Source organism: Myotis yumanensis, unplaced genomic scaffold (assembly GCF_028538775.1).
Source record: "Myotis yumanensis isolate MYYU_CA2020_CCGP unplaced genomic scaffold, mMyoYum1.0.hap1 SCAF_9, whole genome shotgun sequence".
In the NCBI taxonomy this organism is placed as follows: Eukaryota; Metazoa; Chordata; class Mammalia; order Chiroptera; family Vespertilionidae; genus Myotis; species Myotis yumanensis.
In genome coordinates, this window is record NW_027223760.1 from 41,109,726 (window position 1) to 41,130,875 (window position 21,150).

General features: G+C 33.8%; 1 protein-coding gene across 1 annotated transcript in view; it reads right to left on the bottom strand.

The window, feature by feature from the left end:
* The window catches only part of SEMA3A (semaphorin 3A), a 195,098-nt gene that overhangs the window by 75,912 nt on the left and 98,036 nt on the right, over positions 1–21,150 (bottom strand). The window contains exons 5-6 of the mRNA XM_070424158.1: positions 16,321–16,414; positions 7,741–7,860 (exon numbers count right to left, since the gene is read on the bottom strand). Of these exons, the coding sequence (XP_070280259.1) occupies positions 7,741–7,860; positions 16,321–16,414 (214 nt within the window). The remainder of the gene's footprint in view (positions 1–7,740; positions 7,861–16,320; positions 16,415–21,150) is intronic.

Here is a 21,150-nt window from a genome sequence, read left to right on the forward strand (position 1 = left end):
GATTCTTTATGTTGTCAGCCTACATTAAATCCAAAAATAGTTATTTAGCAAACCATCAAGCAAAATGATAAAAACTATGCTTCTAATGAATAAAATATGTGCATTATTATTTCTGATTCAAAACTTTTGAAAATAATAATAGTACTACATATATGATGGCATACTGTTTAAAATGCAGAATTTATCTGACGAACAAAAAGAGTCAGAGGAAATGAATAGATTTCTGAGAGCAGCATGTGGGAGGCTGGGGTAGGAGGTGAGGGGCTTTGATTTTTCTCTTGGCTAGTGCTTAAATCCTATAGCCACACAAACATTTCTAATTTGAAAATGTTTAAACACACTTAAGTCTTCCTTCCTAATATTATCGGGAAAACATTTTAAAGACCCCTTTCCTGGATAACATTTTGTAATTTACATTTAGTTGATATATGAAGTTGAGAGCATTTTATTGCCTTTTTTGTTATGTGTAAATAACTTAGTAATAAGAATGTCACTAAGCTTACCAAAAAATCCCTTTTATTTTTATGGAAGCGAAAGAGCAGTAGATTTATTGTCTTCTAAAGGGACAGACATTGCTAGGCAGGAAATCTGTAGGTGGAGACTCAGTCTAGGAAAGGGTCCCTATCACTTCTCTTTTGTTTCCTTAAGCCACTTTCATTGCATTCCTAGAAATGTGTGGCTGCTCAGGTAAGTGAAATTGAGCATCTCCTACATTTGTAGTGACTTGACAAATGTAGATATTTTCATTGTTCCCTTCTTTAAAACTCTTATGTAATATTCTGAGACCCGGTAACATCAACTGAATTGGTTGTTGTTGTTTGTTTATTTGTACTTTTGGTTTGTTTGTTTGGGGAAATTACAGTCACTGTTCAAAATGCTTTGTATGAATGTACTCATACATAATCCTCATCACAACTTAACAAGGAAGAATTATTATTATTTCATTCAAAAAAGGGAACATTGAGCACAGAGAGATTACATGAGCTGTCCATAGTTGCTTAGCTAATTTTGTTAAACTCAATTTATTTAAAAATGTGATTATTATTTTGATACTAAAGCTAAATATTTTATATGTTTTTGGTGTACTGAGTGCTTCTGACAATGATGACAATACTCAATTAAGTGAAACAGAACAAAATAGTGTCAGAGCAGATTAGGAAAGCAAACATAACTGGTTCACTGTATAAATTTGCCAAACAGACATTATGCATTATTAATGTATTATTTTCTATTGTTTACTGTATTGTTCACATCGTACATACATGTGTTATGTACTATGTATGGATCTGATATGTAAATGATAGCAGCAGCAACCACAGTTATCAGAGCATTTATCCTATTATCAGACACTATTCTTAATACCCTAAATAAACTGTCTCATGCAGCCTCAGAAAAATAAGTGAAGTAAAAGCCACATAGATAGTACGTGGAGGGCTTGGGATACAAACTCAGGCACACTGACCCCTGAGCCCACAAACCAGAGTCATTGAATTGTTTATTTGACACATCTAGAGCGAAAGGCACTGTGAGAAACACAAATATGCATCTATGTGTTCTTCGAATTCAAAGGTGGGAAAGATTAAAATCTACTGGGTGGAATGATTAAATGAAAAAGGTAGTAAATTTGAGGACAACCAACTCTATTATTTGAGTATGTTAGTGTTTAATATTAGAGAGGTCACTTGGAATTAGATGTCAAAGGATTTGACAGGGAGTGAAATCTGGATTCAATTCACTTAAAAACTGAGAGACATAAATGGTTTTTGAATAGAAAAGTGTTGTGATAGCCATCAGAGCTGCATTTAGGGAGATCTCTGCCTACAAAGGAAAAGTATGTACAGCTTATATTTTTAGGAGTCTTACAAAATTAAGCATAAACAATAATCCTTTGAGTAAAACACATTTCACAAGTCAACATTTCTGAATCAGGATCAATTTTATTGGTCACCTGAAAACTATAGCTCTAAAAAACTTAGGGCAAACGTATGAACATTTATCAACATGAAAAGGCAGTATTTCATAAACTTTTTTCATTTAGGTATTACCATATTAGTTTTTGAGATATCATAATTAAAAGCTTCTGAAATCTACCACTACAAAGGTATTTTTGTCAAGCCTACATTTAATTAGTAATACTCTAAATTTAAATGTATTCTGTATTCCTTCCACTGAAGTGATTAGAATATAGTAAATTTTTTGAGGGGTGTGGTGGGTAGGGGGATTGGTCAAAACTATCCATTCCATTAAAGTTCAATGGCATTGCTTGCCACCATTCAGCTTTATCTGGCTAAAACCCTTTAATTCCCTGGCCCCTGCTGTTGGGGAGCTCTAGGCTCATCACACTTAACCTCTGCCTAGGCTTCTCTGAAAGGAATTTGTTTCAGTCCATTCACAGTTTCAATAGTTGAGCGAGCCACACGCAACTGCACACTGGTCTTTTACCCTGAGCACACTAATCTGATTGTTTTTCCACTCTACAAACTCTGGGTCAACAATCAAGCTGCCGCCAGAAACTAATTAATTTGCAAACAGGCCTCTGTTTTCACAGAGGGAAATCTTTTGAGAGCCATGTCAGAGAGGCCAGGCACACCATGGTTACATGCATTGTCATGGCATCCACTTCTCTGGGTAAATCTCTTGCTTGATGTCACTGCACACATGAACCCAGATTACCCAGTCAGCAGTAAATCCCTATTGAGGTCCACTGATCTCTGAATGTACTGACTCTGGAAGAGGAAATTGGTATAGACAGGCTCTGAATTCATTAAATTGATGGTGAGACCAGAGAGAAAAATTTTAAGATCTCAGAGAAGAAAGAGAGCTGGCTTTAATTTAAAGAATTTTCCAAGATATTATCTAATTTTTATACATTTTTCATTAAATTTAATTTAAAAGTGGGATTCCCTTGAGGGTAATAATATTCTTAAATGTTATTTTTCTAATCTCACCATTCAACTATAAATTCTCAAATAAGTGGTTCAAAATTTGTGACTAATAGGCCATACTTGAGAGTTGTATTTTTTAGCCAATCATTAAAAAAATGTTAAAATAGCATATCCTTAATATTTTATTCAGGTACATTTTCTTAGAGCTCTGAAAAACATAAAATCACCTTCCAAACATTGTCACTGAGTTAACTTTCATTCCAAAGTTTTATTCATTTCTCCTCATTAGTGCCATATAATTTCAAACAAAATGAATTGAGAGTGATTAGTGCCTTAGACAAAGTGTGACACAGTAAGTAGGTCCTCGAAAAGGATATCAAATAAAAGTATATTTGGTAAATTTGCTCTTTTGGAAATAGAAAAGGCATATTTAGTTAACTTATTAAATGTGTTATCATTTAGAAAATAGAATAATTTTATGGTATATTTTTGAAAAGATTATAGTTGGAGGTGTGCATTCTTTATTGGGATGAAAATTTTTCTGGGTAATAGATTCATAAGAAAAAAACAGATAAACTAGGTTGGAGTGAGGTAAGGCATGAACACTTTGTTGTTGAGATCTATTTTTATTTTGTTTTTCAATGACAGTATAATTTCTATGATATTTTGTATTGGTTTCAGGTGTACAGTTGGTATGAATACTTTAAAGTATTGCATATCCATGTTTCAGCATAATTTCAGCAAAAATATGTTTATTTTTTTTGTGATTCTATGCAGTGATATTTAACTAACAGAGTATAATTCATAGATGGAATTCAAAAGTTAAAAAGACTGATTCCTTGTTTTGTCTTTCACAGGCTATGAAAACCAAGATGACATTTGTGGTTGCAGTTGCTGTTTTGACTAAATGTTCACTCTACTTATGTAATACTCCTCTGCTCATATAACCATAAAATAAGGCTTCCACAGGGCTTTTTTTCTCCAAGGTCAGCGAAATATATTACTAACTTGCTTAAGTCGGAGAAATAATTCAAAATGGCATCATTAAAAAGCCTGATATTATGCAAAACTACATAATTCGTTTTACTTATTAAAAAATCGAATTGGATACTTTGACATAGTTTATGTCTTTAAAGATAATAGAATTAAAATAGTACATCAAAAGAGTTGTACAAATGATTTGAGATTAGGTATCTGGTACCATGTAACATTAATTTCTACTCCCATAATTTATTTGCAATCACATTTCTTGGTTTTATTTACATAAAAATATATCTTGTGGAGAAATCTGAATCTTTAGAGAACATGGAGTATCCCGGTACATGACCACAGAGGAAGCTCTGCTCTTTCCAATAATTAGGCGAGCCAGGCTGGTATGAGTGTTACAGTGAGAGGAAGGAGAATGATGACTTGCATACCATTTCAATTACAGAAAAAAGCAAGTGGGTTGATCTATCCACAGGCATGATACTTTTAGGAAATCCACTAAAAGAAAACAGGTCTTCCTGAAGCGAGTGGGAAGGCCTCACACTCTGGGCCTTGTAATTAAGGTCTGTTTGTGCTCACTGGGCCTCAGCTCTCTCAAGGATCCATGTGGTTTCCCATATTAAACCCTACTGTGACTGCCCTTTCACCCGGGCTCAAACACAATCACTCAGAATGAGTCTGACAAAGCTTCCTAAGCATGCTCCACCCTGTGGAAGTGGAACAAAGGATACAGAGAAAATTCACATTTAGCGAGTGTTGACCACATGCCAATACTTACTTAGTACTTTTTACAGATTATCATGTGGTCATTTTTCCACAACTATAAGAGGTAGGTAGTAATGTAATCCCATTAGAAATAAGGTCCAAAGTAATATGAAACCGTCTTGCTCTAAAGACTATGGTCTTTCCTCCATAACATATAGCATTCGAATATTAATTCAAGATCTAAAACAGTGGCCATCTAATAGAAAAATAAATGTAGGCTAGCCCTTCATCTGCTCTAATGGATGGCTAATATGTACAAGAACTAGGTCGTAGTATTTAAATGCAAAATGTTAAGAAATCATTACTATAACAATAGCACAAACTTATTTGTATCCTTACTACGAATATATAAATGGCATAGTTACCTAATTCTCACATCCTTAGTAAGCCGAAACTAAAGTTTTAAAAAATATGCTATTTAGATTATTTATGAAGCTCAAGAAAAAACATTCTGAATCTGGGCACATCATGGCAAACACATACCAGTTCATTTCCTGAAATCAAAAGTAGTTATACCATCTATCAGCCTTAAAAGAGGAGCTAGTGTCAATGAAAAAAGTTTGTTTAGAAAAAGCAGTTTTTGTTTCTTCACCTAAATGTATTACTCATTCCTAATATTTCCTGTTAAAATGAATTTAAACTATTATTGATATTATTATAAAAATATAAATTTTAGTATGTAATTATGAAAACAGTGAAGTTCCATTGCAATCAAGATATTTCAAGTTCTAATTCTAGACAACTGTTTTGTTTTTTATTTTTATAGAGAATGATATTAAAAGTCATTAAAATAGGACAACTGGTTCTTCCAAAAATAAATGGTTTGAATTAATTTGAGGAAAGTAAAGAAAGTCCTGTGTCAAATTAATTTTAATAGGTCTTTCATAAAGTACCTTGCAAGATAATTGATTACTTCTGGTAACACAAATGATTATGCAGTATATGCTCTTGCCTCAAAATTCAGTTATTTTATGCATGAACATCTAAACATGATGTTCCTAACTTTATTCTGAAATGGTACTTAATTTCCTGAGGCTTGAGATTCACACAGTCCCTCGTTTCTATCTAAAATGTGTCTGCATCCCCATCTTGCAGCAGCTCTGGTTTCTGCACCCTGTCAAATGTAACCTTTGTGCTAATTTGGTAAAATCCGTTCTCACGTTTAGTGCTGAGAGACTGATAACTGAATTCTCAAATGAACTGCACATTTGCAGAGATGAAGTACAGAGCTGCGGACAATGACTGTTTTCCCATAGTGTAAATTCTTCAGACTCAGCTGTCAACATGTGAGTGTGTGCAGCACAAAGGCGGCTTTAACTTGATGACTTTTTTCCTCCAAGGCCATAAAAACGAAATGGATACTGTACTCTCCTTCATGTTATTCCATCTTCTAATGAGATGTTCTTTCTCAGGGACAGTGAAAGCCTGTATGCTTTTTAGAATTCTTAGTAGATCAAAGTCTCCTTCTTGCAGAATAAAAACAAACATGATCCTTCCTAAATAAATATTTCAGTTTTAGAATAGACCAGATAGCAACAGTGGATATTCCAAAACTGTCCTCCGGGAGTTTGGAGTTAAGCTCTTTTATAGTTTTACGCCAATAGTCTTATCATGATCTTAGCATCTTTTCTCTTTCTTGGTGAGACACAATTTCTCTGCTGGTCACCCAGCTACCACACTTCTACCCCAGGGGTAGGGATTTGATTATATGTCAAATCTCCTTTGATTACCACAGTGTTTGTACTTAATTAAATGACCTTAGGCATCATCTACATTAAAGAGAACACAATGGGGAAGTGATGTCAAACTTATTTGAAACTTGGGAGAGCAGGAAAAAGGGAAGCGAAAACAAGTGCCTTCCAAAGAGAAAAGGCTGGTGAACAGTGACACGTACTGCAGGAGAGAGAAGAGGCTTTTCTAAATGGAGACTGATAAACAGCTATGGAAAGTCATCAGTGACCGTTGGAGGAGCAGTTCCATGGGATCAAAGTCAGGTTGAAAGTGGATAAAGGGGTGAAAAAGTTGAGAAAACAAGTTTCTAACAAGGCTATGCACTTAGATATGCAGGGACTTCATGGCTTGCCACGATGAAAGGGGGTGTTGAATAGATGAGCAAGTTTTCAGGTCAGAGGAAGAGTTAGTGGTACAGAAGAGATAAAGACAGCAAAAGACATGTAAATTGGGGAAATTTACATAAGCTCATCAATGCAATGAGGAGCAAAGGCAGAAAAGTGAAATATGGAAGGTAAGAGGCACACTAATACATAAAAAATAATGGATGATCAGAAGTGTTGCAGGAGGGAAGAAATGCTGATTGAGCTTACTTGTGGTATGTATGTTTTATGTTTTGAATGGCCACTTTAAAGTATTTATCAGAACAAAGATTGTAACAGACAACTCATGGTCTCCTGATGTTTCAGTGATGTTCAGAGGTCACATTGCCATTTTTTTCTAACAAATCAATGAAGGACGGAGTGATTAAATGAATTTTGGGGGTTCCCCAGGAGAAAAAGCAGGAAAAACAAGTGTGGTAGAAGTTCAAATGATGAAATATTCAAGCATCTTACCGAAAACAGATGGACTATAAAATGGGAGATAGGGTTTTAGAAAGATTAAAGGAGAATCAAATAAATAAATGATATAAAAGTCCTTTGACATTTTGAAAATACTTTCAATGTGATGTTGCTTTAAGACAATTTTTTAAAGGTTACATAACTTATATGATGTTCTCAAGGCAACATGGAAGTGTGGAGGAAAAAAACACACTACATCATGAGATTTGAGATTAGTTGTGGTGTTCCTGTAAGACAGGATTGGTAAGTCATCTTATCATTTTCCATTCCTCCCTTCCGTAGCTCCAGCCCAGATCTAGTTCTTTCCATAGTTAACTACTGAGAAATTTCACTTTTGGCACAAAGCAAATATTTCCCTGAATCCTTAATCTCTCTTTTCTCTTTGCCCAGCTTTCTCACACCCATAGCCATGACGTCACTACCATGTGTTTAACTGCATATTAAATCTCAAGTCATATAGCTTGAGCTTTACAAAGAAAGTTTTCCAGTTACACCTGTTACGTGTCTATGTTCTTACAAGCACCACCTACCATTGAGCCACCTGGAATCATGCTGCTCAGTCCTGATTGGGTGGTGGTGCCCAAGAGTTCGGAAGATAGCAAAGTCTCGGCCCATAAAATCAGCTGCTGTTCCGGAGTATAACTCTCCATCTGTGTTGTGACAAGATAAAACCACATGCACATACTTTAATTCAATTAAGGTAAGAAAAACAAAACAAAAAAACAAAATGCAAGTTCGGTGTTAAGACCATGCTAAAAAGAAAACAGAAATGCTCTCTACATCATTATGCAAAGCTATTTATTTTTTAATCTTATGTCTTTGTTATAGTAAGTATTTTATTAAATTGTCATTCAATAATTTAGTACCTGACTACTCAGTTAGTACTAACTTTGAAAAATTGAATAAAATATGACTCAGTGGATATTAATAAAACATGAAATATTATTCTTTTCCACTATAACCTGAGACAAACTTACAAAGTACACATATTGTTTGCTTTTATATGTGTAAAGATACTGATTCTAATAATCTTGTTTATTAAGATAAGGAATCATTGCAAAATCTTGCTTATAGTTCTTATTTTATGGAAATGAAATTTCTAATATATTCATTTAAAAATATTTTTGTATTGTATTATAATTCAGAAAGTATTAATATTTTCTTTGCCAAATTTTTCTTTGTTTTTTGTATTTTATTTTATTTATTTATTTATTTTTTTAAATATATTTTATTGATTTTTTACAGAGAGGAAGGGAGAGGGATAGAGAGGTAGAAACATCAATGAGAGAGAAACATTGATCAGCTGCCTCCTGCACACCTCCTACTGGGGATGTGCCCGCAACCAAGGCACATGCCCTTGACCAGAATCGAACCTGGGACCCTTCAGTCCGCAGATCAACGCTCTATCCACTGAGCCAAACCGGTCACGGCTGTTTTTTGTATTTTAATAGAGCAACTTGGAGAAGTGTTTGAATTTAATAGACACTATCATACAGTCAAAAAGAAAAAAGTCCACCACATAACCTCAGATATAACAGAGATGTGTTTAGAGAGGAAGAAATTTTGACAAACAGCTCATATTCATTATAGTTCAAATTCTCTTTTTCTTTGAATCATTCCAACTTAAACTAAATTTACTCTAGGTCAGAGTTTAATGATGGAAGACTCCTAATCAGAAGGTAAAGAATAGATGGGAAAAGGAAAAAGGGAGGAGAAAGAGAAGTTAATATTTACTGAATACCACTCTGTGCTGGTTCAGCAGTCAGGCCCTGGCTGGACACTTTCAAATTATCTCATTTAGTTCTGTCAACAACCCCATGACGTAAAGGTATCAGTATTTTACAGTTCAAGAAACTCAAGGTTGCTCAGCTAATGACTAGGCAGGTCAAGGTGAAAGTTCAAACACAGGCCCATTGGTAATCACTATGGTTTCCTCCCTTTAAGCAGAAAGTGCCACATATTAGTTCATCCAGAAAATGCATTGTTGCCTGTCTACTTACAGTGAATAATCAGCACAGCAAAATAACAAAAAATTATAAATTTTTCTCCAAATAGACTACCATAATGACAGTAAAAAATACATTATCTTGTTGATCATTTGGATATGTTAATGTTTTTAATTCATTGATTTAAAAATATTCAGAAAATAAAATAGGTCTAGATAAATTATAACCTAAACAGTTTAATAATACTATGTCCATTTTCAAAGGACTTTCGTATTTATTAAATGACTGGAAAATTTTCTCTGAATCTTCCGTTATAAGTGCCTTTGAGGAAGTTTTATTAATCGGATTGCATGTATGATATTCTTTGTTCACACCTTCAATTCTCACTTGCAAATCAGGGCTTTGCTATGTAAGATAGACATTCTCAGTAAGATAGACATTCTCAGTGGCCCAACCCAAATCAATTTCCTTGGTAAGACCTGTGGTTCTCTAATGTGTTTGAATGCACCAAAACAGGCTTTGAGAAACCCCAAAGCTGTGAGGAATAAAGATACAAAGAGAACCATTGAACAGCTCCAAATTAGGATGAGTTTTTAAAAAATGTTGGTTAGACAACACATTAAGTACAAATAATCAATTTAGCAAGTGGAATTCATGACATCCCAAATTGTCATAATATGATACCTTTGGGATTCAAAAACATCTATGTTCTCTTCACTTAATTAAATAGCAAGTTCAAATCTGACTTGTTCTCACTATAACATGGTGCAGTAATATTTAATCTTACAATAAGGCAAAGAAATAACACTTTTAACCAATGTTACCACAATAAGTATAATTTAAGAAAAAGAAACAATCCTGTTCTAAAAGCACAAAAATGCTTTGAATAAGCTAACTGTAAGTTTCAAGGGTACTTTGAAATGTTTAAATACCTATTGTTGCCTTAATTTTAACTTATATTCAATCGCTGCAATTATTTTTCTCCATGGGGCGTTTGTGTCTTCCCCACTGTACTGTTTTTATTAAAGTTGATATTGTATCATATTACAAGTATTGATATATAGATATTATATATTTTTAAACTCCAGGGGAATTCTGTTTCTTGTTCTTTGTGAATAACAGGGTGTAAGTGTAAATTGTGTTGTGAAAGTAGCCTAAAATATCATATCGGTGTCAAATAATTTCAAGTTGTGAACCTGTCACAGAACACCTTGTATTCTCTTTACCTTAAAAAAAATAAATTATTGGTTAATGCTTATTTCCCTTTTCACTATGTTAGTGATGAAAATCAGAAAAAGAGAAAACAGAACTACCAAAACATGAAAACTAAATAATATCATATCAGAATGTGGTCAGACAGATCATATCTAACAGGAGGTACAATCAGAAATGTAAAGAATGTCAGTAATTAATCATTCTTTTTTTTTTCATTAAGCTTGTTTTCGTGTGAGGAAAATCTATAATTATAGTTGTTATTACATGTAACCTCTATACAGGAGAGAGTTGCAATCACAAAAACAACAGCAACTGGAAACTGTTACTTGAGTATAGGTAGGTATTTGTTTCTCTTATTCATTTAGTTAATGATTTTATAACTTCCAGTTATTTTTGTTATCCATCCTACATGAGGAGGGCAAAAATCAATACAAATAAAGGCAGAGGAAGCATGACTGATTTGTTCCTCTTTTAACAAACAGTGAAAGTTGAAGAGCTATTCAGTAGAAGGGCTGTTAACTCAATTTATTACTAAAAACAGAATTAAATTAAACAATTGACTTATAAACCAAAGGAAGGTTGCAGTTTGGATACCAGTTGCCTTCAGTTATAGGAAATTACCTCTCACCTGATTATTATTTTTGGCAAGAGTCAGAGTGATTTCTGTGAGCTGGAGGGCACCAGATAATTGGGTGGCCATGAAGGGCACATTCTCATAGTGTCAGTGCTCAATATCAATAACTATTCCTTTACAACAGGTCTTAGATCACATTTCCTGCTGAGGTTTCTATAGGATTCTTACCAAGGATAATTGCTCCAGATAATGTATGGCATATTTGTTGCTTTGATGCAAAATTATAGGAGGTGGAATAACCTACTATTGCATTCTCACTAAGAAGAAATATAATATCAATTTAGAGTACATTTCATTTAATATACTTGTGCATTTTCACTATATATTAACAACTTAGTAAATTTTGCAGTTATCTGAAATGATCTAATGATATCTGGCTATAAGAAATTTACTGTATACTTCAGTTGGCATATTTACAACTAGGTTTAACAGAAATGCCTACTTGCCAAACTTCCTTTGTAGTTTCTAGGTCAATTATGAAGTTATCAAATTATATGTTGATTTTTGAGCATAATGATAATTTGTCAGTTTTATGACCATAAATATGTTTTCCTGGGGATCTGAAGTAGTGTAATAGGTCAATGTTATCTTATGTTTAAAATGACACTATGGTTAAGATAGATACTTTTTGGTTTTTCATATATACTAAGCTACTAGTCAAAGAAAATATCTGTCCAATTTTATTAAATTTATGATAAAATAATATACTCAAGAAATTGTTATATTTATTAAAAAGTGGTTGTGGATACTCTGTCCAACAAGGTTCTTAAGTCTCTCTACAAAAAAACATAGACAATTTAATATCTCAAAAATAATTTCAGTGGCATAAGATACATTAGTGCTGACAGATGTAACTAACCACTCAGAAGTTGTCAAATTTAAAAGATGCTATTTGAGCACACCATTCTTTCTTAACTGTCAGCCTTTTAAACTGTCTTTAAGGAAAGCATTCTTTACCGAGATGAACAAACAGTTTAGTGAACTGCATTTCCACCATTGTGGAGTTATCTGAGAAACATGTGTTAAAAACAAAAGCTCATGTGTACTCTGGTCTTTCTGTGCACAACTCAAAATGAAGTGAAAATGTGGCTCAGATCAGTTAATGTATTAGATTACAATTCCTAAGAAGGGTGTGGTGAAGAGAAACAGAAGGTGAAAAAACATTTCCTTATGAAATCGAAGCATTACTAACACAGGTGTAAAGTGTGACATGGATGTGAGCAAAATCAAACAAACCTAAAACCAAGACATTATGTTAACACCTTAAGTAAATCCCACTCACAGAATAGCAGAGTAATTAGAAACATAGGAAAAGAGAAGTTCTCTCTTCTCTCTTCTCTCTCTCTCTTTCTCTTTCTCTTTCTCTCTCTCTCTCACACACACACACAATCTATTTCCTGAGAAGTGAAGGGTATGAGAATAATTTTACATTTTTACATTTATTGAGCACATTTATGTATATGAATGAACACAGGGTGGGGCAACAGTAGGTTTGTAGTTATTTGTATGAAAAATAATACAATAATAAATACTAACAATAATAAAATCTGTGTTTTGAGTACCCACAACTATAAACTTACTGTTGCCCCATACTGTATAATATGATGACTTTGTTACATATGCTGTCCTTTAAAACTAACATTTCTGAGTAGTTAATATATGCACATAGTACAAAGTTAGTAAAAATACAAAATGTATAAGGTACAACATTTGTCTCCCAGACTTCCTAAAGGCAACCACTCTTACCAGTTGTTTTTGGTTTGTTTGCTTGTTTCTGTTTCACATATATTTCAGACTGTAAGCACTCAAATGTAGTATGCTGTCTTATTTAAGCCTCACAACAAACCAGTGGAATTAATATGGCCAAGCCATTTTATATATAAAGAAACCGATGTTCAGAGAGGTTCAAATAATTGTCTCAGTTATAGTTAATGTAAGGAGTACCTTGTTTGCTCTGACACAAAGTGAGAGTATATCCTAATGTCAAATTATGTTTATTCTTGAGACAAGGCAACTTTCTAGTTACCAGGACAGACCCTTGGTCTAGACCTCAGTAATAGCTCTTAGTGGTGGAATATTTATAAATTATTATCACTGCGATGCCTGAAAAAAGATTTTAATGAGGAAACAAAATGGCTTTCAAGTTGGCTATTCCTCTCAAGTCATGAAAATGTGAGATGATACTTAGTGAGGAAAATACTAAGTTTTATGCTTTTGCTGTGTTCACACGTGGTGTTGATTCTGAGCAGGACAACAACTACTGCTGTTAATGAAGAACTTTGTAAAAATGTCATAAAATATTTAGAGGGGGGTGAAAGAAGAAATATCAAAAAATATCAGAGCAATTTAATACTGACAATGGTTTTTATTAAAGAGGATTTGAAAAATCAACTTTACTAACGTGATTTTAAAAGCTCAGACAGATTGTAATATTTGGGGACAATTCATAGCTCTGTATTGCTCAGGAGATAATCCATATTTTCTATGGTCATCAGCTGAAAAACCCATGGCATTTTGGAATGAGGTCCTATTAAACCTTGACAGATTTCATAAACTAAAATTTTTGAGCTGTCATCTGGTTTTAAAGTTTACTACTAGTTGAAACTGCTTAATAGAGGGTCTGAAAGAATCTGCTGCCAAGCTCTTCTAGCCACTTTATAGGTGGTTTGTGTCAAACATGACATTTTCTTTCTCAGTCTTGGGAAAGGAAGCGGCCCAGAAACCACCTTGACAATTTCTCTTATTGCTGAAATGAGAAGAATATACTCAAAATCTTTTGGGTAGATGTAGGTTTTCCCAACAGTCATTCACTAATATGTAATGTGCAGACTTTATATTTCAGAGACAGTTACTATTGTATGTAAAAGTTTGGGAAGTGCGGTAGAAAATATTTATGTGTAAAAAGATTCCATTAAATTAGCAAGCATTCTTTTTTAAGCAGCATCATGGAAAGATGCCAGAAACATCCAACAAGGGGAATTAAATGTACTGTGAGAAGAAGAATTTATAGCCTAGTTATAAAAGAAGCAAGTAACCTCAATAAAGGAAGTCACGGCTCTTGAATTAAAATGGTGTTGCAGATATTTTGAGGGACTTTACCAGGTCTAATCTGGCCTGCATTCTGCATCTTTCTATCCAATTGATTCAGAAATTAATTTATATTGGCTTGGAGAAACTTCCTTGTGAATCAGCACTAAATATCTCTGAAACTTACTCAATTAGTTCATCATATTAGGTAGGTGAGTTCTGGGCCTCCATTTTAAAGCTGCTTTTCTGAAATGCCTACTGTAATTCTTAGTCATACATCGTCTCCTGGGCTCACAACACTTCCCTCATTTTCTTTTCCTTTTCACAAACCTATGTAGTTTTTTTCAAAGAATTTCTAGTATAAAACACAAACTGTGGAATTAATAGCCTTTGTGGACTTTGTGTGGTTGCATACCAAATGAACTATGTAATACTTACCTGTCATCATCCTTTCTCAATGGAATATTAAAATAAATAACCGAGCAAATCCCTACTGAGAAACATACCACACATTAAAGCTGCTTCAGGCACAATTTTACATACTGCTTTTTGAGGCAAATCTATTTTTTTTCCAGTATGCAGTTTAAATAAGTATAAGCTGCAAGTTTGAACATGGTTGGATTCTTTCCCTTTGTTTACGACAACTCTCAAATTTCTGTGTGTGCACTTAAGGAAGTCATCCACATGTAATCACTAGGCTATCTGTGAATAGGAAAATTATAAGTGTGCTATATTTGCTGCATTTCTTCAGGTCTTAAACTTTTGTTAAAATGCTCCATAAATGGATCAAATGGACTGAAATTGTCTACATTTGAAAAGCAATAAAGGAGATAATTCATGCAGTAGTGGTTTTATTCTTAAAAGGAAAGGGATCAGTGAAATGTAGTTATGAAGTAAACACTAGAGAATACTGGAATACTGGAAAAAATATATCTTTATCACTAATACTGCAGTCAATATGACTAGTTCTATTTTGTTGAGTAGAAGAAATATTTTTAAAAAGGAAAATACTGGCAAAACTTTATGAACTCTTGACACATCAAATAATAATCCAAATACTTTACAAATATTTTTTATTTATTTCAGAGAAGAAAGGAGAGAGAGATAGAAACATCAATGATGAATGAAAATCATTGATCAGCTACCTCCTGCATGCCCCTCACTGGGGATTGAGCTCTGAAGGGGAATCGCACCATGAACCTCTTGGTACATAGGTTGACACTCAACTACTGAACCACACCAGCCTGGCCCAAATTTACTTTATAGAAATCCAGATTTAGTATTCAAATTTCAACTAGAAATTTTACACTTGAAACGTTTCACTATTATTTTTGTTGTGTTATCAAATAATTACTCTCTATATTTTATAAGAAGGAAACAAGTTACATAATTTCCACATGATTATATAGAAACTACATTCAAGAGCAAGGTAATGACCAAGTAGCTTTTGTATTTTAGGTTCTTGATATAATCAAAAGTTAAGAAAAAAAATTGTTTAATGATGTTAACTTTGTTTTGTGTTTTATTTAACTCCATTCCATAAGTAGTAAAAACTATGGAAAAATTATCTTTCAATACAAACTAAAGTTTTCTCCTTCATCTGCCTATTTCTATTTTCCTACTTATAACATCTCAACATCTGCCTAAGCATTTACTACCCATCTTTAATGCTGAAGGAAAAAAGGAAAGGAAAAAAAAAAAACCTAGAGAAAAGGGTAGAAAGAGTATGTAAAATGTTTTATTTTATTTTAAAAAGAGTAAAAGATGTAAGCTCAAAAAAGATGAATATAGAAGACCTTCATCAACTCAAAGTAACACAATAGGGTCTCTGCCAATCATACCTTCATTTAGACTGATTGTGCTGATTAAGTTTCCAAATGTTGAGAGTGTGACTGATCTTAGAACTACAAGATTTAACAAGGCAATTTCATTCTTTCCTTTTGATTTGTCAAAATTCTCAATTTAAACACCCTTTTCATGAAATGAAAAACAAAACCATTCTTTCAAAATAAAAACTTGAAAGTTCTAGCAGAGATGTATATAGTGATGGAGCCAGCAACTTCAAAGATACTATTAAACCATTTTGAGTAAAAAGAATCAGAGTCTACATAATACAATCATCAAAAGAGCACTTAGTATTTCCTCAATTTTCAAAATATTTGAAAATATCTCAACTCATATACTCCTAAAATAGTTTATGTTCAATAATCTTAGCATATAATAAATAACATGCACTCTAGTTATTATCTATAGAAAATTCACTGTTTAATTGGTTGTTGACTACGCACCTATTAAAAGAGATGCTGTCAGCAGTTTAGGGTCATATGGACTCTTCCCACGGCCATTTTCAAAGTGTGAATCTTCCAGCTTAAAAATGTTGTCCTATAGATAAGAAAAAGAAGGATAGAATTTACTTATGACAAGAGATATTTTATCATGCCAGTTAATCAGAGAGAGATTGAATATTCATGTTCATTATCAAGGGGTATATTATTTATGTAAACGGTAGAGATGGCAAAATAACTGAGTGAATTAAAATCTAGCTATTACTAACCAAAAATCTACTTAGTTCAGTGATTTTTTTTTGGTTGCATTTAGCATGTTTCAAGGAATAATATATGAATGAAATCTAAAAACAAGACATGTCATGATAAGAGTAGGGGGGTCATTTTATCACATAGGTTTGCCAAGAGCTAGCCTGATGGCTCTTGAAGCAAAGGATTTTAAATTTAAATGACTCTTTTTATTCCTTTGCAAAGAGAAAAAAGCAATGAACTATATTAGATGTCTAGAATATAATACACTATCTTAGTTTTCTTTATGTTCCAGAAGGAAATGCTAAATAGCCATAGCAGTTACTTCCCCTACTCTTGTCATTTCTACTATGTTGGGGCTTACATGCTTCTGAAGCATTTTTTTAAAATATATTTTATTGATTTTTTACAGAGAGGAAGGGAGAGAGATAGAGAGTTAGAAACATCGATGAGAGAGAAACATCGATCAGCTGCCTCCTGCACATCTCCTACTGGGGATGTGCCCATAACCCAGGTACATGCCCTTGACCGGAATTGAACCTGGGACCTTTCAGTCCGCAGGCTGACGCTCTATCCACTGAGCCAAACCGGTTTCGGCTTCTGAAGCATTTTTAAATTCTATTGGAACTGAAACGATCCTTATCATTTTCTCTAAGTGAGAAATATAAAACTGTATGTTATGGGAGGTGTGCCTGAAGGTAATATCATTAGAACAACAAACACACAGGTGACACATTTTTTCTTTTTTTATCACTGGGAAGTCTGCTCAGATGACTCAAGTACCCAGAAACTGGAGTGAATATTTGACTAGAAAAGAAATATGCACAGTTCCCCGGTAGAAAGTATTCCAGGAAGAACTGCAACCAATTCCTTAAAAAGGAGGCAACTAACTCATGCCTGAGACCCTGCCCTCAGAATGTATCATGTGGCAAGCTACTACAACTTCTATGTAATAGTAAACTGGGGTGGGGACAGGGGACGGGGGGGGGGGGGGGGGGGGGCGTTGGTGGTGGGGGTTGGGGAGGAATGCCTTTCTGAGCCCTCTTTTCAGAATCAGGTGCACTAGGGGATAAATTAGGTCAGAATATGCATGCTTTTTCCAGGAGCACATTAACTTGTCCACAGGCTGAAATAAAATAGCTTCTTTGGCAATTTCTAGTATTCACATAAAAGTATTTTCTATCTTCTTAGAATAGTAAATGGTGTTCATTTATGGGACACTTTAAAATTTAATATTTCTGATGGAGCTAATGGCAGAGTTTCAAATTATGACTCTTAAAATTCATTTGGGTTAGGGAGGAAGAGTGAAATAAAAAGGAAACAAAATGTGTTCCTCATTTTTATTACTGTGAGTGAGAATTACTGATTCCATGTACTTGGTCCTTAGTTATCCTCTAGCAAGAACGGCTCTTTAGCTGGATTCTAAAGTTTACACGGTGGGGTAATTTACAGGGTTTCTCACAATTGTGCTAAATTGTAGTGCAAGGACAGGGATTAGAAGGCAGGCCCAGCCAGGCCAACGATTGGCTCGCCACTTAATATCTTTGAGGCGCAGGTTCCCCAAAATCAGTGTTGGTAACTGACTTGTTTATTGAGAAAATTTAAAAGAATTAAAGAAAGCCTTTATAAAGCAGCAAGCAGCATAAAAAACACACAAATATAATTTATTTGTATTATATGAACACTTCTCATATTATCACTGCAACCAAAGAATATGAAAATTAAATGAACATCATTACTCTAATTTTTCCTAGTATAATTTGAAAGAACTATAACCCAAAGACAGTTATATTAGTCATGAAATTACAAACTTGTTTACAATATAAATTTATTTATTTATTTATTTATTTTTAAATTTTATTTTATTGTTTAAAGTATTACAGATAGTAGTAGATATGTCTCCTCCCCCCCCCCCCCCATTGACCTTCCCCCGGCCTCCCCTATCCCCCAGCACATGCCCTCACTCCACCCCCAGTGTCTTGTATCCCTTGGTTATGCTTATATGCGTGCATACAAGTTCTTCGGTTGATCTCTTACCTCCCCCACTCCCCCAACACTCCCCAGCCTTCCCACTGTAATTTGACAGTCTGATTCTGTTTTATTACAGGTACTTGAATATTAAGATTATAATATTAAATGTATTGGAATATGCTAAAAAAAAAAGCATAGATGAATCTCTTAAAAAATATTTGGTTGTATTTTGATAAAAATTAGGAACTCATCCAAAACAAATATGCTTAGTGGAAGGTATATACTCTATTGCCACAAATCATAAAAATATTATTAATGTTTGTATAAATGATTATTTATCACACGTTAGAGGTAGCAGCAGGGAGAATTGATGGTGTGGTTGAAAACATTGTCATAAATATTATAAATTTATTGTCCTCTTAAGACATTTTCCAATACTGACAAAGATGGAGGAGCTATCTCTCAAAGTATGAGACACTTGATATCTGGGATCTTGTGTCCAAGTTAATAAAACAATGGCAAGGTAGACGAGAAGTACTTCCAACCTGGTGTTTAGTATTTGATTTACAAAGTAAAGGATTAGAGTTCATAGGAAGAGAGGTTAAGCCTGTCAGTTATGGTTCAAGAGAAGATGAAAATCTATCCTTCGTCATGGTATCAGGCCATATGTTCAAAGCAGGCCTTCTTCTCCCTTCCTTCCCACCCTCCCTCCACTTTAAATGTAATTCTTACCCAAATTTCTGGGTATCTACCATGTAATTATTATATATTCTTATATGATTCTATTGAAGGGTAAAGAATTGAATTTTCTTTCCAGCCTAGTGAGCTGGAATAAATAAATTTCATTTTGAATAGGGAAGTAAAAGAGATCTCCCACATACAAATGTTTGTTGTGTAAACTTTATACCCATTACACACAGTAATGGGGTCCAAGTGTGTTGAAATCAGAAAGGGCTGGGTATTATCCCTGGCTCTGCCTTCCTTTTGCTCTGGGCCTCAGGCAATCCCTACACCTTTCTGAGCTCAGATTCCTCATCTGTAAACGGAGTAAGAAAATCTCATAGGGTTTAATGTGAAGATTCACTGTAATAAATTACATAAAATAACACTTAGTGTGCCCTTGAAAACATTCATTAATTTCCTTTTTCTACAGTTTTGTTTATAGTTGGCACAAGAAAATCATGCTTTCTTATACTGATCGATATGTTTGTGCCACAGTGGAAATACTTGCCTATATTTTCATCATTGGAAATTAGGACATGTGTTTAAAATACATGTGAATGCTTTGAACACTGAAAATGCACTGAAAATTATTCTTTCCTATATTTAAACAGGAGTCTAGTTCAAAAGCTTTGTTAAAAATGTTATTAAATATATCATGTATGAAAATTCTCAATTAACAAGACTACCTTTTTAATATGTCTGATAAATTTAATGGGGTTGTTATTAAAGAGACATAAATATTGCTCTTCCTGTTATCTTGTAAGACCTATTAGATATATGAAGATATTAATTTATTATACATGAACTCTGTTTTAATATAATTGATTATTAGCATCCTATGTTGTCACATGTAACATGTCACATAGAAAACTGTCCAGCTGTACTTGTTAGGCCTTTTGAAATCTTGTTGCTACTCAACGATTTTCTATTTTAAAGAGTATTAAATAGATCACATATGCAAATAATGAGACCAAAATATCCCAAGAACAATGTACACAAACTGCATAGTTTATGTCTTACTTGGGCTAAAATGGTTTCCATTTTTAGTAATACATGAACAAAAATCTAGCTGCATAGATTCTAATTGCTTTAGCAGATACTATGAGCATATCATATAAGTTACTGTGCCATATTTTATTACATGATTGCATCAATTTTCAGCAACTATTTTTAACTTTTGAGACCACTCTTTCCCCTTTGTCTTGTGGATTTCCTGAGTGTTATTAGACTGAGGTGAGGTAAGGCATTAAAGGAAATAATAACTGTGCTAATGTCTAATCCAAAGTCTTATAAATTATAAACCATGGATGACATCACGGCAATATGTTTCCTAAATCTCAATCTTGTCCAAGTAATAAAGTTAGGTAAAAAAATTGTAATTTTAATTGTTTTATGTAACAATTAAAACATAAGTGATATTTCTAAAAAAGACAAGAGTAAGAAAATCCTACATCTATATGATAGAATGACCATTTTGGGTGAGAAACTATATAAAATCTGTAAAGTTCAATAGTTAGTATTTAAAACTATATACTAATTTTTTTTCACACACACAAAAATGCCTTGATTTCCAGCTATACTGAATTATCAAGTACTCCCTGGTCATACCATGGATTTTTTTAATTTTTGTAACCCCCCCCCCCCCCCCCCCCCCCGCCATCTCCTGCTCAATTCTCAACCCCAGGGTAAACTTCCTTTCCTTCAGTGGTTCTCAACCTTCCTAATGCCATGACCCTTTAATACAGTTCCTCATGTTGTGGTGACCCCCAATGTCATTGTTACAAATTATGTAATTATATATGTGTCTTCTGATGGTCTTAGGCGACCCCTGTTAAAGGGTCATTTGACCCTCAAAGGGGTCGCGACCCACAGGTTGAGAACCACTGCTTT